The sequence below is a fragment of the Pleurodeles waltl genome, chromosome 9, assembly GCF_031143425.1.
Source record: "Pleurodeles waltl isolate 20211129_DDA chromosome 9, aPleWal1.hap1.20221129, whole genome shotgun sequence".
In the NCBI taxonomy this organism is placed as follows: Eukaryota; Metazoa; Chordata; class Amphibia; order Caudata; family Salamandridae; genus Pleurodeles; species Pleurodeles waltl.
In genome coordinates this window covers 817278431-817305558 of record NC_090448.1, presented here as the reverse complement: position 1 = coordinate 817305558, position 27128 = coordinate 817278431, and the positions used below count along the sequence as shown (strand labels likewise).

At 43.1% G+C, this 27128-nt stretch overlaps 1 protein-coding gene across 3 annotated transcripts in view; it reads right to left on the bottom strand.

Moving 5' to 3' along the window:
• ITPKC (inositol-trisphosphate 3-kinase C) overlaps nt 1-27128 on the bottom strand; it is a 627543-nt gene that overhangs the window by 134194 nt on the left and 466221 nt on the right. Inside the window, exon 1 of one of the 3 annotated variants that reach the window (XM_069208098.1) lies at nt 9715-11068. The exons of the other annotated variants lie outside the window; for them this stretch is intronic. Coding sequence (XP_069064199.1) covers nt 9715-10464 — 750 coding nt within the window. The 5' untranslated portion in view covers nt 10465-11068. Of the gene's footprint in view, nt 1-9714; nt 11069-27128 lie in introns of those variants that run through there. 3 annotated transcript variants of the gene reach the window in all.

The window sequence follows — 27128 nt, the reverse complement described above, 5'->3', positions numbered from 1 at the left end:
ATGTAATTCCAAAGAAAAGAGGGAGACTCCAATTGCAAAAAGGTTGTATGCGAACTGGGCTGCCAAATTAGTACTGTAGCTTGCGATCTATGGAAGAGAATGGTGTCTCACACTGCATGATAACTGGGAGCACATGCAAAGCGCCCTTAACACCTGCCACTCAAAGTACACAACAACAGAAGTCTGGAGAAGTTTTAATAAAAGACTATGTCAGCGCATGTGCTTGCTGTCTGGCTCAGTTGTTTTCATCACTCCTCAACCATGATTTCGGATTAATTTTAGAATTAATCGAGCCATCATTCTATATGTGGATTATCATATTTTTTTCATTAAAGCAGTCCAATGCACTTAGTGCATAACTGTGCCTATTCAGGGGGGAAAATCTGTCTACAATTAGGGAACTCATATAAACAAGTATAAGAATGTAACATACAATAAAGCAATACCATACCGAGTAAATAGAAAAACAAATAATGGCAACCTAGCCACTACATTCCAGTATTATTTAATGTCAAGAAAGGAGTTCATCTCCAAAAAGTATTTTTCATCTCAGAAGGCGCAACCTTTTATCGCACTGTAGTGAGCTTAACCAATAATGCTACTCCAGTGTTTGTTATATGTAACAATTCCCTGGGATGAAAATATGTATAAAAAAAAACCTCCTATACCGCAATCAAAGTGCAATTATGTGCAGAACCCAGCCAAATGTACCTGTCACCAACGTATCAGTCAATCTGACATAGTGCTTCATTGTTTTCTTCTGCCATTTTCCTACTTAGAGACCTAAACACCAGTGCGTGCTCAGTGAGAACCACCATGTGGTCTTACCAACTGATATAAAACCTCCAGGGGAGAGAAACTGGTCGTAGGCTATCAAAACAAAACGCATGTCAAAGTTCTGAACAGGGTTTATTTTTTTTAACTAATAATTACCTACCAAACGCAGAAATTCCTGGAGGGTAATTCAAACTTATGAAAATTCTGTGTTTTCAAGTCATAGCCCTGATAACGTCCACGACGCAGAGGTACTAGCGTCCCTAATGGCAGCGGGGCTGTTATGTCGGTCACAGCCGCAATTTACAGCCAAAATCTATAGGATTGCAGCACTCAGTGAAGGTGTCACGTGATTTACCCAATTAATCAACCATTAAACATTTTAATTGTTCCCACTGGGACGGACGCTCCTGTCTGTATAAAGTATCTGATGAATTGATCCCTGCATCATATAACCTCATCTTGGGAAACTAGGAGGTAACCAAAATAAGCAACTCGTGTCACTACTATTCAGAGGTATTAAGAAAAACTCAACTTGAGTACCAACTGATTTGTTACTCCAGTTCACGTAATCACCTTAATCACTCATGGGAATATTTTATCAAAGAGGTTAACAAGATGTGTTTATAAAGTGGTAGTCCTACATTTGAACAGAACTAACCAGCCAATCATGTATTTAAGGACCTGCAGGATAAAGATATAGCTCCCCAGCAATTATTAGGAGGCTATCTATTGTCATTTATAATTCCACTTTCACAAACTCAGAAAGACTTGTCATGAAATAACCAGAAAGATGTCAGTTATAGCATTCTGCCTAATACAAAGAATCTAGCCGCATACTCCCCAAAACCACGCCGCCCCCCTCTCCCACACCCAAAAAAAAAAACAGAAGTTAAATGGCAAACATGAACAGTTCAATGCACATGCCAAAGATTAATTCTAAATGAGTTTATGATCAATACGATCCAGCAACATCAGTCCTTCTTGACAAAGAATCATTAAGTTAGGCACCTAGCCTGGGACAAAAAAATGCTTAGTAAAGTTTACCCTATATGTAACATATGCAGAAGTTACAATCAGTGACAACACCTAAAAATAATAAGCATACTCGGAACAATTTATATCGTTTATGACACCTACATCTTAACGCTTTGTGAAAACCATGCAAGAGGTCAGTTTCAAAGTCTGGAACGCACTGATAATAAACTAATCGCAATTACTGTCCTTGTTCCTCGACGTGTATAGCCTTTGAATTTTTTTTAAAGTCAGTAACAATTCTTCAAACGAAATACTTCATGCTGTTTCTGTCACTTAGGCCTTCTGAATCCAATTGATTCAGTCTGTGTTTCATCTGTTGCATCAGTCTTTCCATCCCACACCTATTTTTAGCATTAATTGCTCTAGAACATAAAACGTTATGAGAGTGTTCATTCCAGAATATCAGGAATCCTTTAAAAAGATCGCCTCTGCACTTTCACAATGGGAAAGGGCTCCGTGTGCCGCCGCTACTCATGATCCCTTGGCATATCTACTCAACTTCTTAAACTGAACATGAAACACCATTGACAAAAATATACAAAATGTAACCCGCTTTACAGTAATATCTCACCTTCTTCGTACCATGTTTTGCCTATCATTGCTTGCACAAACTCTTGCTTTAAGGTAATGACCTAATGCAGTACTATCACTATGTAAAGTGCTTCTGAGAGGAAAGTCACAATCCTCTAGCTCCATCATTAAATAAATAAATGTAGAGCGGCATTTCAACAACTGAACTGAGCAACTACAGATATTTAATGTCAGTTAAACAGATGCAAATTGAGAAAAGTAACTATAAATAAATCAGTAGTTAAAATAAAGTAGCACCTCAAGCTAGAGTCAAATAATACCATACAAAAATTGTTTTCTTATCGTGTACCAAACTGAAAGGATTGCTCTATGCCCGTCTCTTCTAAAATGTCTTCTCTCTACTTAGGTGGTGTTTTGGCAGTGTTGGCCTGCATTTCACAAGCTCTCTATACAGGGGTGGAGTAGGGAGTGGAAAATAAACACAGATGCAGGTGTTTTCTATTCATTACTTGTTCATGAATGAATTGGGTAATTTATTCAGTTTATGTCACCGCCATTTGAGTTTTGGTCTGGTTGATGGTAAAGCTAACTATGCTAAGCTGTGTATTCTACCCCTCTTTTCAACAACATTCTGCTCGCTTTTAGGCTTAGTTACAGACATATTTAGCTGTCTGTCATGTCAATGCACACACAGGACACATAACAGTCAGAAAGGGACTTTGGGCTTGCCTCCTTCAACCACTCGCTCAGTTGCTACAGCCCCCTTTAGTAATTGTCTGATTGGGTTGTCCAGCAGGTTTTGATATCAAACTACTTTATTTCATGCAGGTATAACTTTTTTTATGCTATTATTACTCCGATTGGTGCGGCGGGGAATAATCCACCACAAATTTCTACTCAGCTCACCACAATTACTCTTATTCCTCTCTGTTCACCCGTTCTCCATCAGCTAATCTGCTTCAACTGCAACAGTCGGCAGCCTTCAGTCCCCCAGATGGTGGCTACTGGAACAACGGTTCTCTGGGCAACGATCCCTTTGACAAGTTTAAGGGTGATGCAAGCGCAAATTCAAGCAGGACCAGCTGTAGCATGCGTGTGCTAACCTAGGTTCTGGCAAAGCATATTCCAGAGACACCGACCAGGAGATCTATAGCTTATTCTGTACAGCCCCACACATTATAAATAAAGCTCATATCACATCTGGGCCCAACGGGTTGACAGAATTCTCAACAAAGCTGGACGGTAAGCAGTCAATGTGGTCATATTCATGTGATTCACTGAGTTCTGAAAGTTCTTTGGTGTCATGCATACTGGAAGGCAAATCTGCTTTTGTGCCATTCCAGGTATGAGAGACAAAACCATCATGGAAAGAGGACTACTGGTATGTATGTGGACAGGTACATGACTTCTACAAGTATCTCCCCTACATCGGTTTGGAACACTTTGCAACTCATTTGGAGAGCAGGGCAACAGCAAGGACATGTAACCAGTATCACACAACTCAGTATTTCAGAAACAGTTCTTGTTGAAAGCAAGGAGAGCAGTGGGAGCACACAAACTGTACTGTGTGTCGTGTACTATAACACAAGTGTGGAACTCCTTAAGCCAGACGCCCAGGACATATTGTTTTTTAAAAAAAAAGGGGGGGGGGGTGGAGAAATCAAGGACCACAGGTTTCCTTGTTTATTTTGTCCCTTGGACAATTAGGCCTAACCACCTGCAGCACCAACCCTTTGGCTGAAAGTTTACAGTACCCCAACATATTTGTTAAAATTTGTTCCCTATGTTAATGCTGTTCGAACTTGTAGTTATGGTTCATTAATGGAATGCTTTTACTATTAGGTCAAGCACTCTAAGAAAATGTTGTAAGCTCTGACAGTACTAGTGACAGTAGTTCCAGTATAAAACGTTTGACAATCTGAGGCTATATACAATGCTCCCAGAATGCTCACATTCTATCAATCAAGATTTATAAAGCATGACTAATCACCCAATAGGGTATCCAGGCTCTTACAGGTCTAGGCGGCTTATTCAAACAGCCAGGCCTTAAGGTCCGGAAGTGAGGTGATGGTCTAGAGGTTTGTTGGGAGGCTGTTCCACATTTTCGCTGCAACGTGAGAGAAGGAGCATCCTCCACTTCTGATTCGGTAGACGCTGGGAGCATGGGCATGAAAGGGAGGCAGAGCGTAGTCTTCTTAATGGTCGGCAGAAGTTCAGACGGTGGCTAATGTACACAGGTCCCTGGTTGTGTAGAGCTTTGTGTGCATGGGTCAGCAGCTGGAATTGGCATCTCTTCTGTATGGGGAGCCAGTGGAGTTGCCTGAGGTGGGGTATGATGTGGCTTTGTTGGGGAAGGTAGAGGATGAGTCTGGCTGCAGAGTTCTGTATGGTCTGAAGTGCCTGTAAGAGGTGCACTACAATTCCTACATAGAGGGTGTTGCAGTAGTCCAGTCGGCTGGTGATGAGGGCCTGTGTCATGGTGCGTCTCATGTGTAGGGTAGCCACTTGACGATATTAAGTATAGCATGCACAAAGTGAGGAAGCAGGCGAAGGAGATGGCGATGGTCTGTGATTTCATGGTGAGCTTTTATTAATAATTCTGAGGTTTCTGGCGTGGTCTGAGGGAGTGGGTGTAGGTCCTAGGTCTGATGTTGCATGTGTTGATGCTGTCGCCAAAGATCAGTACATCCGTTTTGTCTGTGTTCAGCTGCAGGAAGTTGTTCTTCATCCAATCAGCGATGCTTGTCATGCATCTGTGGAATCTGGTTCTTGTGGTGGAGGGGTCGTCAGTGAGTGAGAGGATGAGTTGGTTGTCATCTGAGTAGGAAATTATGTTGAGACCGTGGGATCTGATTTGTTGGCCTGCGAGATCATGCATACGATGAAGCGCATGGGGCTGAGCCCTAGGAGAAGGAGAAGGAGAAGGAGGAGGAGGAGAAGGAGAAGGAGAAGAAGGAGAAATTTCGCAAAGGAGGGAAAGTCAATACGGACAAGCTTAAAGAACGATTTCTCATATAAGCTTATATACTGTAACAAGAGAAAGAGGATTCACAGGGCTACTGTACACTGTATTAATAATTCTGCATCCCAATAAAAAATGACATTTTGTTTCAAAGAATTTATTGAAAGATAACTTCCAAACACACAAATGTGTCCAGGACTCATTTTAGTGGAATCTTAAGAGAAACCAAGCAGGCCACCAAAGTCTCACTTTTGTAAAGTTCAGATTATGGATGTTAAAGACTATGAATTCGGTTTGGCTTTCACTTACAATTACGTTAAGCCTTATGGTGAAGTGAAAATAAAAAAACTCTCCTTAAGATGCCTCAATTCTGGTAAACATTTAAGCAACTTGAATAGGCTGAAATGAACCTACTGAGAGGTCAAGCAGGGGATAATGTTTCATCTAGGTCAAGTTTGGGCATAGGATGCATGTGGTGTAAATTAACCTCGTTCAGGAGGCCATTCTAGGACAATGTTCTAAACTGCAAGCAGCACAACAACAGCTCTTTTCCAGGCCTGGTGACCCCACTATTTAGTTTATTTTGAATTTCCACCTTAGCATATCTGAGAGACCCACTGGCGTTTACAACAAACCAATACCACACTTTTAAAATATGTGGTCATGTTGCACTCATACCTCTTTTAAGGTTTGCATGTGTGTGGTGGTGTTTTTTTTTTTTAACAAATTAAAACATGGCAGAAAATGGGACATTAATAATGCTGTGTACTTAAAGTAACAGACAAACTGGTTGTTTAAATCATACCTTATCCACCTTTTTATGCCTGTTGCTCTAATGAGTCAGCTATCAGTTTCCTCTTGATACTAAGGGGGGCCTGGAATTGACAAAGGTTTGGGCATGGGTACAACTGCTTTATACCAAACGCGCATACAAGCTGGTTGTTAGGCTCTCTTAATATCAGATGCATCCGAGATATTTTCAATCAACTCTCGCTATATGCAAACCATTCTTTTGCGTCTAAAGTACAGGAATGAATCCTCTCCATTCGGGATCCTCCAGGAACTGTAGAGTTGTAAGAAAATAAAACCTATACTTACTCAACGGTGAGACACATTCTTCTAAGCCATGGGTACTCACAAACATTTTCCCAGGGGCCAAAAAGTTTGGTCTGTGACATGCCTGGGGGCCGCATTGAAGTCAGGGCAGTGGTGGTCGGGGGGGGGGCTGGGGGAATTGGTGGTGTAGGAGAAGCAAATTGTATACATCTAGTGGCTGAAAAAAACAACGGGAAACCAGAAAACCTGTATTTACTCCCGGCTTACCTACTTTTCCAAATTGTGTGATCCTAGGCAATTGTTTAGTCTCACTTTCCATCCTTTTTCTGCATTATCACATTTAAGATGACCTCGAAATACATGATTCATGGTGTGCGCTGCACAAAACCTGCTTCTATGTTTGATTTATTAAACTAAAATGTTGTTCATGTATGATAGGAACCCAGGCCACCCATAAAGTGCACATACCAAGTGACTTGCCTCTTTAATTTACTATTGGTGGTGTTCTCAGGGTAAGGGAAAGAATTGATGTTTCCAAATTTATGTTTGAAAACTATCACTTGTAAATTAATACATCTCAATGCACTGATAAAATACATAGTACTAAGGCAAAAAGGTTCTGCATGTTAACTAAATACACTTTTTTAATTTTGAAGAGATTGTCTTAGTTTTACACTTGTGCTGCAAGATGTCTTTAAAAATGAAGGCGTTTCTAAAGTGAAGTCCAGGAGTCCCTAGTTAGTTACTTACTTTCTTTAACACTAAATAAATTTGAAATAAATGATTGTGTGTCTATTTAATATTTTTATTGTTAGTGCAGAGTCGAGCAAACAGCTGCCCAGTGCTCCTGTTGCCCAAGGGGCCACATGTAAAGGTCAGAGGGGCCGCATGAAGCCCGCGGGCCGCACTTTGAGTATCCATGTTCTAAGCTTTACTGCACTCAGATGAAGGAGTAATTAAAATGATTCAAATCTTCTACAGTTATGCCTCTGGCTGATGGAGATAGTCAAGCTAAATACAAATGTTGTTAAGCAGGGTTCTGGAGGACAACGCACCTTAAACAACTGCATCAAAAACGTCGGTACAGGGAAAGCTGGCAAATTTACCCAAGAGAGAGAGAAAATTGTAGAAGTCCTGTATCAGTATCGTTTGCAAAGTGGGTGCCGTTTAATAAAGAGCTCAGTCCGTTTCTCCACATAAACCTAAACGAACTTGTACGAGACTGTTACCCCCCGTTAGTGGGCACTGTGACTGTACTACACATAAGACTAAAACAAAGTCCATTTCATGATTTGGACGCCCGGCATAGACAGTAATCTCTCTGCACATCTTGCTCATTAAAATGTTTACAAATTAAGGGATTATGGTCGTGAGTTAGTCCTACCATACAATACATATAAGGGAAAGGATTCTTCTAAACGCAGACTATCTTTGATTTGGTTCAACGTTATACGTATTTTGTGAAAACAAAACAGTAACACGGAAACAGACACAAAGTAGACCTAATAACACAGTGAAAAGGCAAAACTAGTGCACCGTCAGTAGGTGCGGGTTTTACTTTGCAGCATCTGATTTAAATCAAATGAGGTGTATTTTGTTGGACAAAGCTAACAAATCAGGTTCTTGCAGTGATTTCGTAACGTGTTTATCCGCCTGGTTAAGAGTTAAAATAAAAACGGGCTAGGATTCTCCAAACATCACAGGATTTTATCAACAAGCTACTACGAAAACAAGTTCAACGCATGATGCATTGCTCACACTGTAAAGCATGATGTGCTCTTCACATTAGACTTAATCATAAGAACCTCTTAGTCTTAACATTACGAACGATGTATAGGACCTTTCTCATCACTAGCCTCCTTTGGATAATATTAAACACTTCCAGTGCTGTAGGAGAGCAAAATCTGAGGGACAGCGTCTAATAATTGGCTCTTGCCCCACCAATAAGCGGAGTAAGCTTAAAAATCGCGAAATGTAGAACAAAGCACTTCCAAACTACATGTATGAAAGCGGAAAAGTACAGCACACAGACTCTAAGAACAGTTGATGAGTTCACAAAACATATAAGAAGTGGCATTTTAGCAACCAATGGTCCTGGACGTCCGAGACCGCGATTCCACATTCAGCACCAAGAGGAGGCCATGCATTAACCAGCCCCATGCAAAACATCCAAATAAACACTATAATTTCCCCCACCACAGGGTCTTCGATATCACAGTTATGGAATGTCGTGAAACGGTAGCAGACTACTCTCAGTTCACGTATATATGCTTAAGAATGTATCCCTTTCCAGAGACTACCAACATGGATAGCTTAATTCACTTCTACAGATACAACATGTACACATGCCACTTATACAATAAATGAATCACATGGTTAACAGATGCAGACAGCATGGCCGTGAGGCTCACCGAAGTAGTAACGTGCTTTAACTGCTTAATGTACTCCCAGATGGCGTCTCATGAGGAGTATTTCTGGTGGTCTTTAAAAAGGATAAGAAAAGTTGTCACTGCATGCTCAATATCAACACCAACCCACAGGAACTCGCCTCTTTCTCAGTCTGACACACCAACGTTGGAGATGGGCAGGACATAAATTTTACAAGGAGGGTCAAACTAGAGGTCTAGATTGACACTGTGAGTCCAAGCACAAGATAAGATACTGAATAAACAACTAAGTAAAAAACACACACTAGTTGTCATATAAAAAATACAAGAACATGCATTTTAACATACTCATGCTTCTTCTGTTGCAGAAGCTCTTCTTCAATGTTAAGTTGCTACTGTTTATGTTTGAACTGCAGATCTGCATTAAGGCGGGGGAAATTAGGCACAGGTCTGGCGGGTACAGTGCTAGCCCTTTAATTTGGGGCCAATAGCCAGGCTAGAGCTCAACCTCTGGACCGAACTACGCTCAAGCCTGCCCTAGTTCGACCACAAAAATACTATCTTTGCAGTGAAAAAAAAAAAATCAGTGTCAAGGACGGAGCCACATGTGTTACAGGAAACTCTTGAAAATAAAATCGCTCAAACTGTATTTCATCTGAGAGCCGGTATGTAACGAAAGAGGGATATTGCAAGAGGATCACACCTCAAATCTGATTAGATTCTAACTATGCTTCTAGCTCCAAGCGACCACTATGATGGTGAACTTGAGTTTTACAAATCATAAACAGTACGTCAACATTCGTGTATTAATAGTAACCATTTAAAAACGCTCCACGACGTAGAACAACTTCTCAATAACCCTCGTCGAATCAAATGCCCCTGAATGTTACCACGTCTAAGTGCCTGAAGTGGTGTTTACATGGTACAGGCGCTACAGACAAAAAATAAAGAGCATTGGGTGCTTACCCCTGGACAGTCGTCAGGGCTACCTCCTACTGCAGTCATCAGGTGGTGTCCGCTGAGCTCCAAATCACTTCCAACAAAATCATCCTCGGATTCATCAAAGGAAGAGGCAGAGGAGAGGCCGGCAGACGAGGAGCTGGACATCTTGCGGGGGAAAAAAGAGGGCACTGGGGAGCCTCCACAGCCGCTGTCCGAGCAAGGAGAATCGGCATCCCCCAACCCCTTGGTGTCAGGACTTAGCTCCCAGGGATGCAGACACGGGATACATCGCTCCTCGTTAGGCCCCCGGCAGGGGCTTGGCTCTCGCGTAACTATCAGTCTTGGGATGGGGCCAGAGAAGTTCAGGCCCCTTGGAGCCCTGCGCTGCTGAAGCTGGAAGGCCAGTTCGTCCTCGGGGGCCTCCTCGCCCCAGATGACAACCTCTGGGGTAACACCGTCTGTCAGTATTCTCCGGTCACTTTGGGTACTCTTGTTTTGTGGGTGCACTGTAATATCCACGTTCATGTGGCTCTCTCTTGTGTTGGCCTGGGCACTCCCTGGTGAGGACCCTCCGATCAAACTGGATGTCTTGACCTGTGAGACATTGATAAAGTTATTGCTGCTTCTTTCCGGTCCCTCCATAGTCATGCTTTGTGAGATATTCACAATGCTATTGCTGCGGTCCAAGGATTGCACCTTCACACTCAGTGTCCTATCCTGTGAGCACCTTGTAAACCCAAATCCCTCACTGTTGGGCATCGCTGGCTCTCTCATTGTAGGCTCCTGTGGGAGCCCCTGCTCAGGATCACCAGACGTTCCGTATTTGCCGTGGAGTTTTTGGACGTCAGTCCCAACGTCCGGACGCTTCTCATTTAGAAATAATACAGGTCTCTGTTGTTAAAACAGTTTGAGAAGAGCATGTGCCACCGAGTTAAATATCGGCCCTGCTCACATTTCCACAGGTCTTCACTCATTGGGTCCACAGCGCGGACACCGAAGAACACTACTTCTAAGATTTGCCGCAGTAGGAAACGAAAGTCAGCAAAGACTAGTCTTCTTAACACCTTCGCGGACAAACGAGCAAAACTGATCAGCTCACGAAGCCTAACTCATCGATACAAAACGGCCAAGGGGCACGGGGTTCTTTCCTTGCACCTCGCAAAGCTATCTTCTGAACATAATTTACCTACAGCACATTCCGCAAGTTGATGAGCTCCAAAACTCTTCGCTACATGACTTTGCCTGTGCCTCTGAGCGAACTGGAGTCGAATCTCGAAGCACTATACTCTGCGAAACGACGATCACCTCTTGCGCTCTCCCTCTTCGCCACTCCCTCCTGTGCATCAGCTCTAACAGCAGCAGTGCCTCAGTGTGTCTCAATTGTGCAAACAGGACAAACTACCCAGCGCTCCACCCCTCCAGCTCTCACCAATCCACCGGAGAGAACATTGCGTGTGACGTCTTTAGTCGACGTAAGGACGGTGCGTGCGTGCGACGTTTGCATTGCCGACAAGATGATGCAGTGCTACCCTCTCAGTTTTACAATCTTGCGAGGCATTAGTCTGCAGTCCACGCCCTACTCCCCGGGGACATGACAAAAATACCGTTTTATTTCAGTGCATGTTTGGAGCTGTAATGTGGTGCAGCTCACAGACCTCGACGCCGTCAAAGTCGCATGATCAGGTGATCTCTTTCAGGTTGTATGGTACACACGCAATAACATTGTTCGAGTACAGTAGGTACTCAAAACACAAAAGTCCGATTTAAAAAACCAGTACATTCGTCTAGGTCAGAAGTAAATAATTTTGAAATTTCAAAAGTAATTTTTTGGGGAAACTTCGAGCAGACACTACACTGCGGTCAGCTCAGCTTCAACTTATCCCGCTGCTGTAAGTATCTGGGGCAGACCTCTAGAGAAATAATTTTTATTGCACTAAGGAAAGGAAGCCTTGGCATCTTGGTGTAACATAGCTGTAGGAAGAATTGGAACACATCACATACAAACAGACCTAAGTTCCCAAATCCCAATACAAACAGTTTAGGCTAGTGATAGTTGTAAATTAATGTAAGTAGTGAAAGGCTTAATAAATGACATGCTAAAAAAAGACAGACTGTGGGTTCAATAGAAAAGGCAGGTCATATTTAGGACAAACAAACATTTATTACTTAGGAAACTTATACACATGCTGCATTGTTAAGTTAGCTGTGCTGAAACACACAAGAGGTCCAAGCCACATTAGAATGAGAGTTTTTCTTTAAAGCTGCACCAACTGTTGCTTTCAAAATGTTCACTTAGCATGAATAGGGTGGAACAAAAGGGTGTATCCTGCTTTAGCACAAGGGTCCTAAAAACCACAAGTCATTCATACCTTGGCGAGGGGAACTGTGTAAGGGTCAGATAAGCATTAGCACAAGGCAGGACTACCGTGAGCACCATGTCAAATATAATCACTTGTTGTGCAGGAAAGATAGAGATGCTGAATGACGTCAATGTTACTTACCCACCCATGACGTGACCAGTAATCCTGCATGTGCTCTTGTCAAGAGGTCCCTCTCCCCATTATCTTATCTGTACTGCTTGTTCTTGCTTACGCCAATGCTGAACTTGTCAGCATAGCTTTTTGTGGTTTTTACAGTATAAATACCACTGCTTGTGAACTAGAACTTTGAACTTCATTCATGGCCTCTATGTTGAGACTGCCTGTTGTTCCCAGCTGAAAATCGATTAAACCTATATTATTGTGTCAAATTGATCTGTCATATTGATCATATTGGCGAGCCAGCCAGGAGCTCTACTTTGATCTCACCAACTGCTGGACTGGGCGGCCTGCCTGTCTCCACGAGGTGATTTGCACACCTTTTAAAGAGGTAAGGGAGATGCCAACATTTATGTAAAAATCTCTGATTTCGTGAGGACAGATGGGACTCAGCTGAAGGTAGTGAGGTGGACAAAGTACGAGGCCTGTTCCTTTTATTTTATAAAGACATTTACAATTTTGACACAGTAATGTATATAATTTTGGTGTTTGCGTGCAAGATTATGAATGAAATGATTTAATATTAAGGGATCCCGGTGGTAAGTCCGGAAGATACAGGGAGCTTGACTAAGTAAGTCAAAAGTGGTCAAGAGTAGTGTTGGACTTGGGGCTGAGCAATCAGTGTATGTTCTAAAGAACACTCAAGTCAACCTAACCCAGACCTTAAGTCTGGAAGTCACAATTTGTAATTGCAAATAATGAAAAAGTTGTCCCCTCTATGAATCCGGAGGGAAATGACCAGTAGTATTTTGTTTGCCCTAGTATGAAATGAAGAATTACTGTGTATGTATATGCATGTATAGATAGAAATGTGGCCACATAATAATGTCAATATATAAGTTTATGTTATTTAGTGTATAATTTAGGAATAAGTATCAGACATCCTATTCTTATGAAGGTAAAGTTACAACAGGATACTCAAGAGTAAAGTAATTGATTGGATTGAGCAAATGTCCTAAAAACGTAAACTAATTAATTCCACATTCCTGAATTAATTATTCATTTTTATAATGGTCAGGCTGTCGCCCTCTGCAACAGAACTGACCTTAGTAGACCAGTAATATCAATACCATAGAATCATTTAAGTTAGAAGATTATGAATGTCTAGGTATTTATAGTATATCACCTCTAGGCCTTAAAAACAACCTACATTGACATAAGAGAACGGCCCGTTAGACAATTATAAATAATTATTCAAAGAACTAATATAAGGACATTGTCCTCCAAGTTAAATGTAGTGTAGTAGCCTCATGAACCCCATAACAAATACGGACACTACTAACTATTATCCTCATTATGAAACAATAGAGCCTCAAGATTGGAGGCACAATGAATTATCAAACAGTATAGACTGGGACATATACACATATCTTGAGGGTAGACAAATAGAAGAAGAATTATCAGCTACTAAACATACAAATATATTTAACTACCTTTCAGATAGATGTGAACAGGACCTTCGCATAATTAGAACAAAAGAGTTTGTTTTGAAATCTACAAAACCTGTTGCAGTTGTCTTTCCAAGAGTGAGGCACCCCTTTGAAGGCCTCTAAAATATTCTGTTTAATTTTTCATGTGTGGCACTGGTGCCACCTTGTGGCAAGAAAGTGAATATATTGAAGTCACTGCAATTTTTCAGTGGAACCATGGACAACAGTCATGTGAATTCTCTGCAATAATAAGACTCATATTTAGTATTAGACCTCCTACTGTATGCATTTGTTAGGGACCTCCCAGTGTGGAATTTAGGATAGAGTAACTTATAAACATGTATATATGTATCACAATAACATAATTGTTTATTGTGTCAGGCAAACAAACCACTTAGGCCACACATAAATGCACCTACCTCATATATATATATATATATATAAAAGAACAGTCCTTCAGAGATTAGAGATATATATATCTGATGTTCACCTTCACAGCCTAGTAACAGTGTATGTGAAGTCTGGAAATACTCCAGGAAGTAAATAGAAGTTCATTTAGAGTGTAAACCATATAGTATAAAGGATAAAGGGCCAGATGTAGTAAAGAAGCATTTTGCGAGTTGCAAATAGCGAGTCTTAGCGACTCGCTATTTGCAACTCGCAAAATGTTATGCAGAACGGTGTCTCAGACACCGTCTGCGAGTCGGTATGGGGTCGCAATGACCCACCTCATTAATATTAATGAGGTGGGTCGCAAATTGCGGCCCCATACCGACTATGGGCACTCGCAAACATGGAGGCCTGCTGTAGTCAGCAGACCTCCGTGTTCGTGACTGCTTTAAATAAAGCAGTTTTTTTTTTTTTAAGTGTAGCCCGTTTTCCTTAAAGGAAAACGAGCTGCACTTAAAAAAAAAACCGAAACCTTTAGTTTCGGTATTTTTTCAGGGCAGGGAGTGGTCCCTTGGACCACTCCCTGCCCTGAAAAAATGTTTTTGGGTCCAGTCACAAACTGGAAGGGGTCCCATGGGGACCCCTTCCAATTTGCGAGTGGGTTACCATCCACTTGAAGTGGATGGTAACTGCAACACCATTTGCGACCGCATATGCGGTCGCAAATGGTATTGCATACCACTAGGAATCGCAAATAGGAAGGGAACACCCCTTCTTATTTGCGATTCTGAAATGCATTTTGCGAGTCGGTCCGACTCGCAGAATGCATTTCTGCATAGGAAAATGCGATTTGCAACTCGCAAACGGCAGTTTTTGCCGTTTGCGAGTTGCAAATCCTTTCCTACATCTGGCCCTAAGTTCACTAAACAGACATGGGGTCTCCTTTTGAACACATGGTTAAAGGGTTCCCAGGAGACAAGGACAGGATAGGAAAATACTGTAAGGAATGGCACAAAGCAACATTCAAACTTGCACATGCATGGCCCAAAGAGGGCACATTTGATAATACAACAATAGAACACATGGCCACCTTCCTACAGAGTTAATTCAAGGGAAATAAACTAGAGAAAAGGAAGATCACACTAGACCTCTGAAGGGTCTTTTGTGAAACAAATATGAATGAGTCAAATACAAAGCCTCAGACCCTCCCTTCGGTTCCTCCACCCCCCTATCAAGACATGAAATTAAGGTTAGGCAGTGCAAAGGTACAGGGCATGTATACGATGCAACCTGGTACCCCACACTCACTACCCACCTCTTCACATCCCCTGCTGTGGGATATACAGACCCCAGGTATAGCCCACCATTAGAATCTTTTTCTGAACGTAGAGAATATGTCTTCCCATCTCCATGTCTTCAAATGGCCAGTACACCACGGGAAATGTTAGGTGGGGACAGTACTAAATCCATAGGGACAGTAGATGCCACATTTACACTTCATTTAGAGGACGAGATGTCCCCCACTAGAAAAAATGAAGGTATACCTAATGAGGCGTCAAGAGAGGCACAGAGAATGGATGGGGCTAGAAAAAAAGAAGTTGTTTTACAAAAACCAAGTACCAACCTTAAAATATAAAGACAAGAAGGTTAGCTTACACACCAGAAAGTCCTCCCACAGAGTGCTGGAGGTTTATGCACCCAGGAGCAGAGGAGAATAGTGTAGGAAAGGGGGGCACAGTGCAGGAAAATGGACGGGTAGACCAAAGAGCGAATTGGGAAAAGGAGGAAGGGCCCTTGAGGAAGTCAAGGGCCCTCACTAGGCCACAGATGATTGAACAAGAAGGACTAGATGACACAGTCTCCACACATAGCAGCTTAAGTGAAGAAGATCTGGATTTAGAAAAATCCTACAAAGCATCAGAGGGGGCATTAGATGACATCACAGAACATGTTAAAAGAATGTCCCTTCTTGAGGACCATAACAGGGAACACAGTACAATATGCCTGTGAGGGAGAAGAAAACAATAAGACGGGACAGACTTTGCAAAAGAAGCCAAGAGAATTACAGAGATTAGTATTTGATGGGGCGCATGCACGCCCATATGAGAGCAAGCGAACATTTGATATGGCAGGAAAAATGACACTGAGGAAAGACATGGCACATGCATTACCTGTATGTACTGGCAATAATTTGACGCCCAATGAAATAGTAGCTCAGTATGAAAATAGTTGGTATAATGTTGTCCCTTTTACTGACAACCTAGTAGGATGGACAGAAGGAATGGCATCACAGATGACACCATGGCCACGAGAGGGTTCCTTTGAACCCCGAGACATGGCTAATGCAGAAACTTGCATTTTTCAGGGCACAGGGGATCCTTACTGGGATTATCCCTATGTGCAGAAAAATGCTTGTAAGCATGACTCTCGTCACCCTACTGGCAATAGGACCACAGTCCTGTCACAACTGCCCTTGATATTCAAGGGCCCAGGGGCTCCTCAGTATATACCATGGCCCCAGATGGACAAAGAAAATCTTAAAAAACAGTTGCCACAACTTGCTGAGGGTGCTGGGAAATGGATAGCAGCTCTGGAAAAACTTACTGCAGGGATTACTCTTGCAATAGGGGACATTAAGAGTTTACTAAGTTCCCTTATAGGAGACGAGACAGAACTATTGTTCACAAAGGCAGGAGTAAAGGATGTGACATTGACCAACCCAAAATGTGATGGGGCACCATTTAATAGAGTAAGGGGAATTGTTTGGAAACAACTGAGAAACATTTATCCAGACAGGCCAGACATTGGGTCCCTTATGGCACAAACAATGCAGCCAAATGAGGACCCAGCCCAATTCCTTAGCAGAATGAAGGAAAAATAGACACAGGAAGTGGGGGAGAGTTGGGATGTAACTGGACAGAATGCAATACTATTTTACAATATAGTGAAAAAGGGTCTGCCAGCTGAAGTACAGGATAAATTAGATAATATAGTGGCCTTAGAGGCTAAACCATGGATAGAGATACAAGCACACATAATACATTTTTGTAGGAAGAGACAAGAAAAGGAAAAGAACAAGAAAGATAAAATAGAGAAAGCAGCAGCTAAATTGGTCCAGCAAAAACTGACTAAGAAAACAGAGGAAGGAATTGCCACTGCCACCACCTAGTTAGCTGCAGCGTCCCTGGGAGTGCCCCCTTAAGGCACCCCAATGCAACCCTACCAGTATGCCCAGAGAAGCAATAACAGGAATAATGGAAGAGGAGGGCAAATAAGGTTTGGGGGAAATAGAGTAAACACATTCCAGAGTGGACAGACATGCCACTATTGCAAGATGACAGGACATTTCATTAGAGACTGTAGGTTTGAAAAGTAAGATGAACTTAGCAACCAGACAAGGGCAAATTATGGCCAACAAATGGCACTGCCTGGTAGCATTGTAGCACAACCTGCCACGAGTCCCCAAGTGATATATCTCCCACAGCCCCAAATACAACTGCAGCCTCAATCACAGATACAGCCTCAGCATGTTACAGCTATCAGTGCCCCAAATACAGTATGGGCCACAGCAGTGCAGCCCACCTTGCAGCACCAGAACTTACAAGGAGGGGTAACTGTCAGGGGAGGAAACCCATTCCAGCAAAACTACATGGGAGGATATGCCCAATGAAGGTGCCCAAGGAGAAGACTCATGTGTTCAGTCTTATCGGTAACCCACAGGCCAGATGAGGAACCCACTTTGATGGTAGCTATAAATGACAAAGAGTACACCTTTCTCATTGACACTGGGGTCACTAGGTCCTGTATCCGTGAGAGGGGACTGCCATTGTCAAATTTATCAATGGACACAGAGGGGTTCTCCGGGGATGTAATGAGGGTTCCATTCACTAAACCTGTGGAGATGGAACTAGGGGGAAGGTATGTTGATGGATGTTTCTTATTCTACCCAAATGCACCAGCTAATCTGTTAGGACGTGATCTCATGGCAAAATTAAACATGACTATTCACTTTGAAGAGGATGGGACTATGATCTGTACAACACCTTGAGTATCTAGTACACACATCATGACAATGGATACACACCCCCCAGATGGTAACCAAGTTAGAGCCATACCTGGAGACATTTTAGCTTTTACTAGAGCAGTGTACACCATCATAGAAGAAACACCAGAACTGACAGGGAAGCTAGCTGAATTACCCAAGAGCTTTCTCTTTAGACGACAGGGCCCCTATTTTGAAATATTAGACAAAAACCTCATTCTGGAAATAGAGGCTCTAGAAGTGTCCCCCACCTATGAGACACTGATGGCAAGTGACCACACTGGTGCGATGTGGGCATGTGTCATCTTTTATGATCCCAACATGCAGGTGGGAGACGTATCAGATGACCATTTGTTTGCTGATGACCTTAGAAAGACAGAGATTGTTTTTCAAAACATTATACCTCTACGCACCACACTGAAGACAAAGCCTGTGATACCAGTAAATGTCTCCAGTCCTATCAAAGATAATGATCTTGCGCAGGTACCCTCCAACTTGTGGACAAAAGGCCCTTATGATGCAGGCCTGGTTTGCACAGCAGTACCATTCAGAATAATTTTGAAGGAAGGAGCAATACTACCAAGAGTGAGACAATACCCTCTATCCAAAGAAGCAGAGGAGGGCATTGCACCTGTTATACAGGCATTGGTGGAGCATGGAGTCATATACCCAGGTGTATCCCCCTGCAACACCCCAAGTTACCCTATAAGGAAGGCCAAGGGAAATTTGTGGTGCATGATTCAAGACCTGCACCCCCTTAATGACATAGTGATACCAGAATTCCCCGTAGTACCTGACCCTTCCATCATCCTAACCAACATACCCCAAGATGCTAAATACTTTTTAGTCATAGACTTGAAGAATGCATTTTTCAGCATTCTCCTTCACCAAGACAGTCACTATTTGAATGCATTTTCCTATTGCGGTTCACAGTACCTTCATTCCTGATTACCTCAAGGGTACTGTGAGTCCCCTAGTGTCTTTAACAGGACGGTCAAGAATGACCTCACCAATTTTCAATGTGACAGCACAGTGTTGCAGTATGTTGATGACCTACTGATCTGTAGTCCAGCAGAGGAACAGTGTAGAAAGGACACTGTGTCCCTGTTGTGCACCCTTGCTCAAAGAGGTTACAAGGTAGACAGGGACAAATTACAGTATTGCCAGGAAGAAGTTCAATACTTGTGGCAACTACTGTCAGCATCAGGCCGCCGAATTATGCCTGGGAGAGCAGAATCCATTTGGCAGATGGCAGAACCTGAGACTGTGAAAGGAATGCAGAAGTTCCTAGGCTTATGTAATTATGTCAGACAATGGGTTTTTAACTACAGTACTTTAATATCCCCACTGCTTGCATCTACCAAACGGGCGAAAACACAGAAAGACAGGATAACATGGACTACGGAGATGGAACAAAACCTCAGTAAGCTAAAAACAGAGATAACAAATGCACCAGTGTTAGGAACACCAGACTACAACAAGGAGTTTTTTCTTTTTTGCCACTGTAATGGCCAGGTGATGACGGCTGTCCTCGCCCAAAAGTATCCTTTAGGCCACAAACCAATTGCATATTTTAGTGGCCTACTTGATTCTGTCATGGAAAGTAATTACCCCTGTGAACAAGCACTAGCCACAGCAGCCTTTGCAGTCGAGAAAAGTGCCCCTATTGTCATGGGTGCACCTCTGACACCGTATGCTGAAAATGCTGTGTTTGCAATAATTCAGAAAGCTAAAACAACATTATCAACACAGAGAGTATCAGGCTATGAGATAATATTATCATTACCGTCCTTGAAAGTGGTTAAATGCCACATAGTCAATCCTGCTACTTTCTTTGCACACCCCATTTCAGACACTGACGATGCTGCCCATGACTGTGCCACATATTCTCCAGATGAGTGTAGCCAAGCAACAGAGGACCCCATTCCAGGCAGTGTTGTATATTTTGGGAGGGGGAGTCGCGGGGCCCCTGGGGGCCCCTGCAGTGCCCATGCCAATGGCATGGGCACTGCAGGGGCCCCCGTAAGAGGGCCCCTACAAGTATTTCACTGTCTGCTTGGCAGACAGTGAAATACGCGACGGGTGCAAATGCACCCGTCGCACCTTCCCACTCCGCCGGCTCGATTACGAGCCGGCATCCTCGTGGGAAGGTCGTTTTCCCCTGGGCTGGCGGGCGGCCTTTTGGCGGCCGCCCGCCAGCCCAGGGGAAAACTTGAAATACCCGCCGCGGTCTTTTGACCGCGGCGCGGTATTTTGGAGGGTGGAATTCTGGCGGGCGGCCTCCGCCACCCGCCAGAATCAGAATCAGGCCCAATATGTCCCTCCAAATGCGTCAGGATTGGTTTGTCCCTAACTTACATGAGATGATTACAATGTACATACACACCTGCACAGCGTGCCAACAGTATTCACCAAGTCCCACCTCTAAGGTAATAGCTTCCACAATACCTCGCCCACAAGGTCCCTTTAAGGAACTGCACATTGATATGATTGACAGATGCAATCATTATCGCTATTTTATAGTTGTAGTCTGCCCATTTTCAAGGTGGATTGAAGCAGGACCTTGTGTTCACTGTGATGCCAAGTCTGCTGCTAATTTTTAGGGTCGAGCCTGCGTTGCATGCGCTCGCGCATGCGTATTGCAGCAAGACTCTTTAGTGTTCAGAAAAGGGCTCGGAGCCCTGTCAACGTCACGTCAGTGTTTTTTATTGGTTCGTGGGCTTGCCTAATAAAATCTGCTTGCTTTCATTAGTCGAAGGCATGCATACGTCGTCATGCCTTTTCCAGTGGCTATCCCTCCTCGAGCGCAGCAACCAAGTACAGAAAACATGCGAGCCGCGCTGTTTTCTGTCTGGCTCGTGGACTTCTTTTTCTCTAGTTTACGAGCGCGATCCCGCATGGCAGAAGTCGAGCGCTTTACATAGTTAATTGCACTTTTTCGGATTATGTATATAAATGCACATTTGTCCGATAGGTGAAAAGTCGAGTTAGTAGTTTACAACGCTATCAGCTCTAACATGAGCAAACGCGAGACCCGTTGCATTGCAAATGCTTGTTTGATCTGTGAGGTAATACCACGGTGGGGTGTCCCTGAGGGGATCAGATCCGACAATGGCATCCACTTCGTCAATAATATATTTCCTCACCTCACCACCTTGTTAGGAGTAACACATAAATTGTCCTTAGCTTATCATCCACAAAGCAATGGAATTGTGGAGCGCCTTAATGGCCTCCTCAAGAACAAAATAAGTAAACTATGTGTGACATTGAAGAAGAAATGGTGGCACTCTTTGCTTTGAGAAATACCCCAGGATCAGATCACCATTTGACTCCTCATCAAATAGTGACAGGTAGAACAATAAGCACATTTGTACCACCAACTAGACATAAGTTGGAGACTGAGAGTGCACCTGAAGTGAATGAATACATGTCTGAGCTAACCAAAGTTGCAAAGTTCTTCTCTAAACAGGTTGCACGTGCAGCCAAGAAGCGCACCCATGCATCTCCTGTAAAGGATCAACAAATACCATTACCTTTAGGAACTTTAGTATATATTCGCAATTTTGTCAGAAAGTGGGAGGACTGCAAATTCAATGGACCCTTCCAAGTGACAGACATCTCGACTACAGCAGTGAAAATCCAAGGCCACAAACCATGGTACCACCTCCAGGACATCCGCCTGGCCCCAACCATGCCATCCATCCCTTTGGACACCGAGCAGGAAAAAGAGGGGGTAGCAACAGGAGTAAAGCCTCCCTCTAAAGCTCCAATATTAGACAATTCTTCTTTCCAGTTATGTATTTTATGTTTGTTTTTCCTCCTCAGTGCATTGATATTGATGTTTTTAGCCCTTGGATATTTTTATTTTTTGATCCTATATTAATTATTACACACATGCGTAGAACTGTTGATAATGATTTTGACCATCACCCTCTCCATACTGCTTTGTTTGATAATATGTGGTACCAGCACATGCCTAGTATAGGCACATCCACGTCCAACACCAGTTGTTATGTATGCTCTCTCATCCCCCATGCTGCTGGAGTAGATAGATTGCATCTCCCAAAAGAGGTATCCCCAAACATTACATTGTCTCCTGCACCTATTTTTATGCAGAATGAGAGCACAGCTACAACCAACTCACGTTAGTCCTGTTACTGCACTAGTTAACACAACTAGATTTGACACCACCCCAGAAGTCCTACAAGTCCTGACAGGAAAACAAGAGATAATGGAAGAGATATAAAAAATGAAGAAAGCAGGGCAAAAAAGGTCTCACCCAGATTGGGAAAAAGGGGTATTACATCAATGTATTTTTTGGAAGGTCTTACCCATCATCTGAATGTAGTAACTATTTAGCTAAACCCCTGCCCCCTGATTGCGCAGGCAGGCCAGTTCTTAGTATCACAGGATCAGTATTTGCCCATGATAAATGGCATACCGAGGCCAAAGTCATATGTAGAGCAATATCATTATGGAATGGCAATGAGACACAAGGTCCACTAAGTTTTAATAAGATAATAGGCCAATGTCAGGAAATATGGGATGCGAACATACAAAGATATACATGGACAGGAACTACCATACGCCCTAGAATAGCAATGAAATTAACACTGTTTTCTCTTTGTTTCAGAGGGAATGGACAGTGAAGGTGGGGAGTAACCTCAACTGCAACATCACCACCTACAACGCTGATATGCAGGGCGGCACCTCCAGCCTGATGGATCATTACTGGATGTGTGGGGCCCAGCTCCACATGCAACTACCCCTGAACTGGAATGGCCTCTGCTCCCTTCTGACTTTGCACCCCCCCTCCCTGGTGATACCAGGTGTGGACATCTCTCAGTTACATGACCATCCCATGAGCCGTCCAACAACCTTGCTTCACCATTACCGGACAAAACGTGCTGCTGTGTTTCTTGGTACTGAAGTGTGGAAAGACGTTCCACAGGAACATAGACTATTTAATGATGCCCAAATCTTTTTTGGTAGCATCCTACCATTTATTCAGGCGAAAGCAACTGCACGCTGGCTGCAGATCACACGCTTTGAATTGATGAAGGCCATAAATGCAACCGAAGATGGGTTCAATGCTATCAAAGAAGAACACCCGAGCCCTTAGGCTGATGGAAATGCAACACAGATATGTACTTGATTTAATGACGGCCATGGAAGGAGGGGTGTGTAAGAAGATTGGATCGGCCTGTTGTACTTATGTGCCGGCCAATGATGCGGCAATGGGACATTAACTCGGGCCATTCAGACATTGCATGATCTACAAAAGAAAATGATCGATGAGGGGGTGCCCCTGATGGGTGGTTCGAGGGCTGGTTCGAATGTGTGCCGTCCTGGATGTCGGGGTTGTTCAAGGACTTGTTGCCTTTGATCGTGTTGTTGCTCTTGATGTGTCTTATTTTTCAGGTAATACTAGCATGTTGCAAAAGGATGACAGCTAAATTGGGAGGGGCAGAGTATTGGTATGTGGTGATTGCCCTGGTTTCATTAGTAGATGGGAAGGTAGGAAAAGTAGTTGAATAATCAACTAGAGGGGGGAATGATGTAGGAAGAATAGGAACACAACACATACCTCACATACAAACAAACATAAGTTCCCAAATCCCAATACAAACAATTTAGGCTAGGGATAGTTGTAAACTAATGCAAGTAGTGAAAGGCTTAATACATGACATCCTAAAAAAAGACAGACTGTTGGTTCAATAGAAAAGGCAGGTCATATTTAGGACAAACTAACATTTATTACTTAGGAAACTTATACACATGCTGCATTGTTAAGTTAGCTGTGCTGAAACACACAAGAGGCCCAAGCCACATTAGAATGAGAGTTTTTCTTTAAAGCTGCACCAACTGTTGCTTTCAAAATGTTCACTTAGCACGAACAGGGTGGAACAAAAGGGTGTATCCTGCTTTAGCACAAGGGTCCTGAAAACCACAAGTCATTCATATCTTGGTGAGGGGAACTGTGTAAGGGTCAGATAAGCATTAGCACAGGCAGGGCTACCGTGAGCATCATGTAAAATATAATCACTTGTGGTGCAGGAAAGATAGAGATGCTGAATGACGACAATGTAACTTACCCACCCATGAGGTGACCAGTAATCGTGCATGTGCTCTTGTCAAGAGGTCCTTCTCACCTATTATCTTATCTGTACTGCTTGTTCTTGCTTACGTCTATGCTGAACTTTTCAGCATAGTTTTTTGTGTTTTTTACAGTATAAATACCACTGCTTGTGAACTAGAACTTTGAACTTCAGTCATGGCCTCTATGTTGAGACTGCCTGTTGTTCCCGGCTGAAAATCGATTAAACCTATATTATTGTGTCAAATTGATCTGTCTTATTTTATTAACTGATTTCCCTCTAACAACATGACAGACAGAAGACACCTTCAATGCGAAAAAGAACAAGAGGCGGACTGGGGGCAGAATTGACGACTTTGGAACATGGATGTAAATTCACCAAAATGCTAGGGATAGCAGAAGTCACATCCTATACATTTTCACTTTAATTATGTCACAGTAAGTGACATCATCTGACCTTTGACAATGAATCTTGCCAGGCAGTTTTGTCACATGACCTTAGTCCCGATGAAACACAATAATTAACATTGGTGAAGTTCCATAAACGCACGTCTGTTTTTGAATATCATCACTATAAAGGTGCCGGATGTAATATTTTAAGGGAATTGTTACCTGAATTGTAGTAAGCATCCAAAGTGACTCTGACAGTCTGATGTCCTCCAGTGGAGGGTGGGGGTTTCTCTCTCTCCTGGGATCATTTTGAAAACAAAATGGGCTCTTAAAGTGCATGGCAAGTGCCTTCATGGTGTGCCATGCTACTGAAATATCATAATCTTAATGAGTTGAAACAACTATGTTTTACAATATCTTGTGTGCCCCATATGTCAAAATCTTACTAGGGCCACTATTTTGTTATTGGCGCCTCTTTTGCACAAGCATTCCATACAATATGCCAGTGCCAGAATTTTGCTAATGCTATTGTCCATGTAGTATTGGGGGCCCTTATGTAAAAAGTTACGCCTAGTACATCGAGGACTACATTTTGTCATGGATGGGCCCCCTGACATATGTCACTTTGTCCTCCAAAATGCCAAGAATTTCAAGTGTGTCAGCCTCAGCAGCCTGCCACTGGTGTCAACTATGCCAAGAATTTCCCCAGTATGCCCTGACATTTTCCATGGGTTCCCATGCCAAAATTGACCTATAGTGTGTCCAGTGCTAGCATTTTGCAGTGGGTTAGACCTGTCAGCCTTAGGGTGGTCTTTGCCCCAAAGTTTCTGCCCGCTTGCCTCCATTCTGTGTGGATTATTGCTCTATTGGCCTGAAGACTCTCTGCACTTTACCACTGCTGACCAGTGCTAAAGTGCATGTGATCACTCCTCTCAACATGGTCTGATTGGCATACCCCTGATTAGCATATATAATTTACACCAGGTCCCATGTAGAGTGGTATAGCATATACCCAGGGCCTGTAAAATAAATGCTACCAGTGGGCCTGCAGCACTTATTGTGACACCCACTTAAGTAGCCCCTTAAAATTTGTCCCAGGCCTGCCATTGCAGCCTGAAGGCAGTGTCCCACCTCTATTCCGACGTGGCATTAAAAACCCTTGCCAATCCTTAAACACCCCTTTTATTACAAATGTCACCCTTAAGGTAGGCCTTAGGTAGATCATAAAAGGTAGGAAATGCACTTTCTATTTTTCCTGTGTCCTAGTAGTGACAAAACTCTCAACTCCAGCTTCTCACTACTGAGAGGCCTACCCCTCTCAGAGTCACATTGGGGATTCCCTATTGAAAATAATAAGCCATAATTCCTAAAATATAGGTGGTAGATATATCATGTTTGGTACCTATGAACTTGTAATGGTAAAGCCTCTTTTAAGGTAAAGTCAAATGCCACTTTAAAAAAGTTGGCATTTTCCTTCCCTTATCCCCCCGCCTATAACCTGCCTTATGGGTCACATGACTGGGTGTAACTGACAGCTGAGACTTTGTGAATTCACCCCAGACAGTCAAACAATATGGGTATTAGCAGAGCCTGAATGGGCCATTGACTGACTTGATCGGGGGAAGTGGGGTGGAGGGGAGGAGCAAGCAGGGATTTCCTTGAATTTAGAGGGCTCTTCTGGAAATGTCTCTAAACTTCTAGGGGCAGGGAGTAAAATTAGGACTCTCAGACCTACTGGACTGTGGAAGGACTCTCAAAGGACTGCCTGCTGTTGTGACCTGCTGTGCACTCTGCCAGACTGCTATAGTACTTGGAAGGACTGCTTTACTTCCTGTGCCTGCTTGGTACCTTCAGAGACCATCCTTGCTGCAGAGCCCTGCATCACCACCTACACTCAGGACTCCACAAGTGGCTCCAAGGGCTAGTTCAGCTGGTCTCCTGTTTTGAGCCACAGGGACATACCAGACTCCCACCATCTTAAACCTGCACCTGGACCAAGTCTGAGTGAGTCTTACACCCCCATGAGGTCTCTCTCAACTCCTGGACCCTTGGTTGGGGTGCTAAAGGTGCCCAGGTGGCCATTTTCTAAAACTACAGACTTGCTATTTTGAACCTTAAACTTAAATAAAAATAAACATAACTCCGGATCTACTAATCGGGTTTTGATATCAAATCATTTATTACAAATGTCTCTATTTTTCTAAATTGGTCTGGGATTTTTATTGTGTTGTGCTTTCACTGTGTTGCTGTCTGTGTACTGTCTAAATACCTAACACATTGCCTCTAAGTTTAGCCTAACTGCTTTTTGTGCCTAGCTACCCAGGGTTAAGCACAGGTTAATTTAACGACTTTTTGTGGCTCACCCTGCTAGGGATTGTGGCTGTTGCTTGACCAGGGCTCACTTCCCAGTCAACCAAGACCAAGGCTCACTCCCTAGTCAGCCAACAACCCAATTACTCACACCGGGGGTATCCCATATGCAAGTATTGCATCCAGTATGCCAGTGACAGCATTTTCCGAATGGTGCTTCTGTAAGCCAAGATGTATGCTGG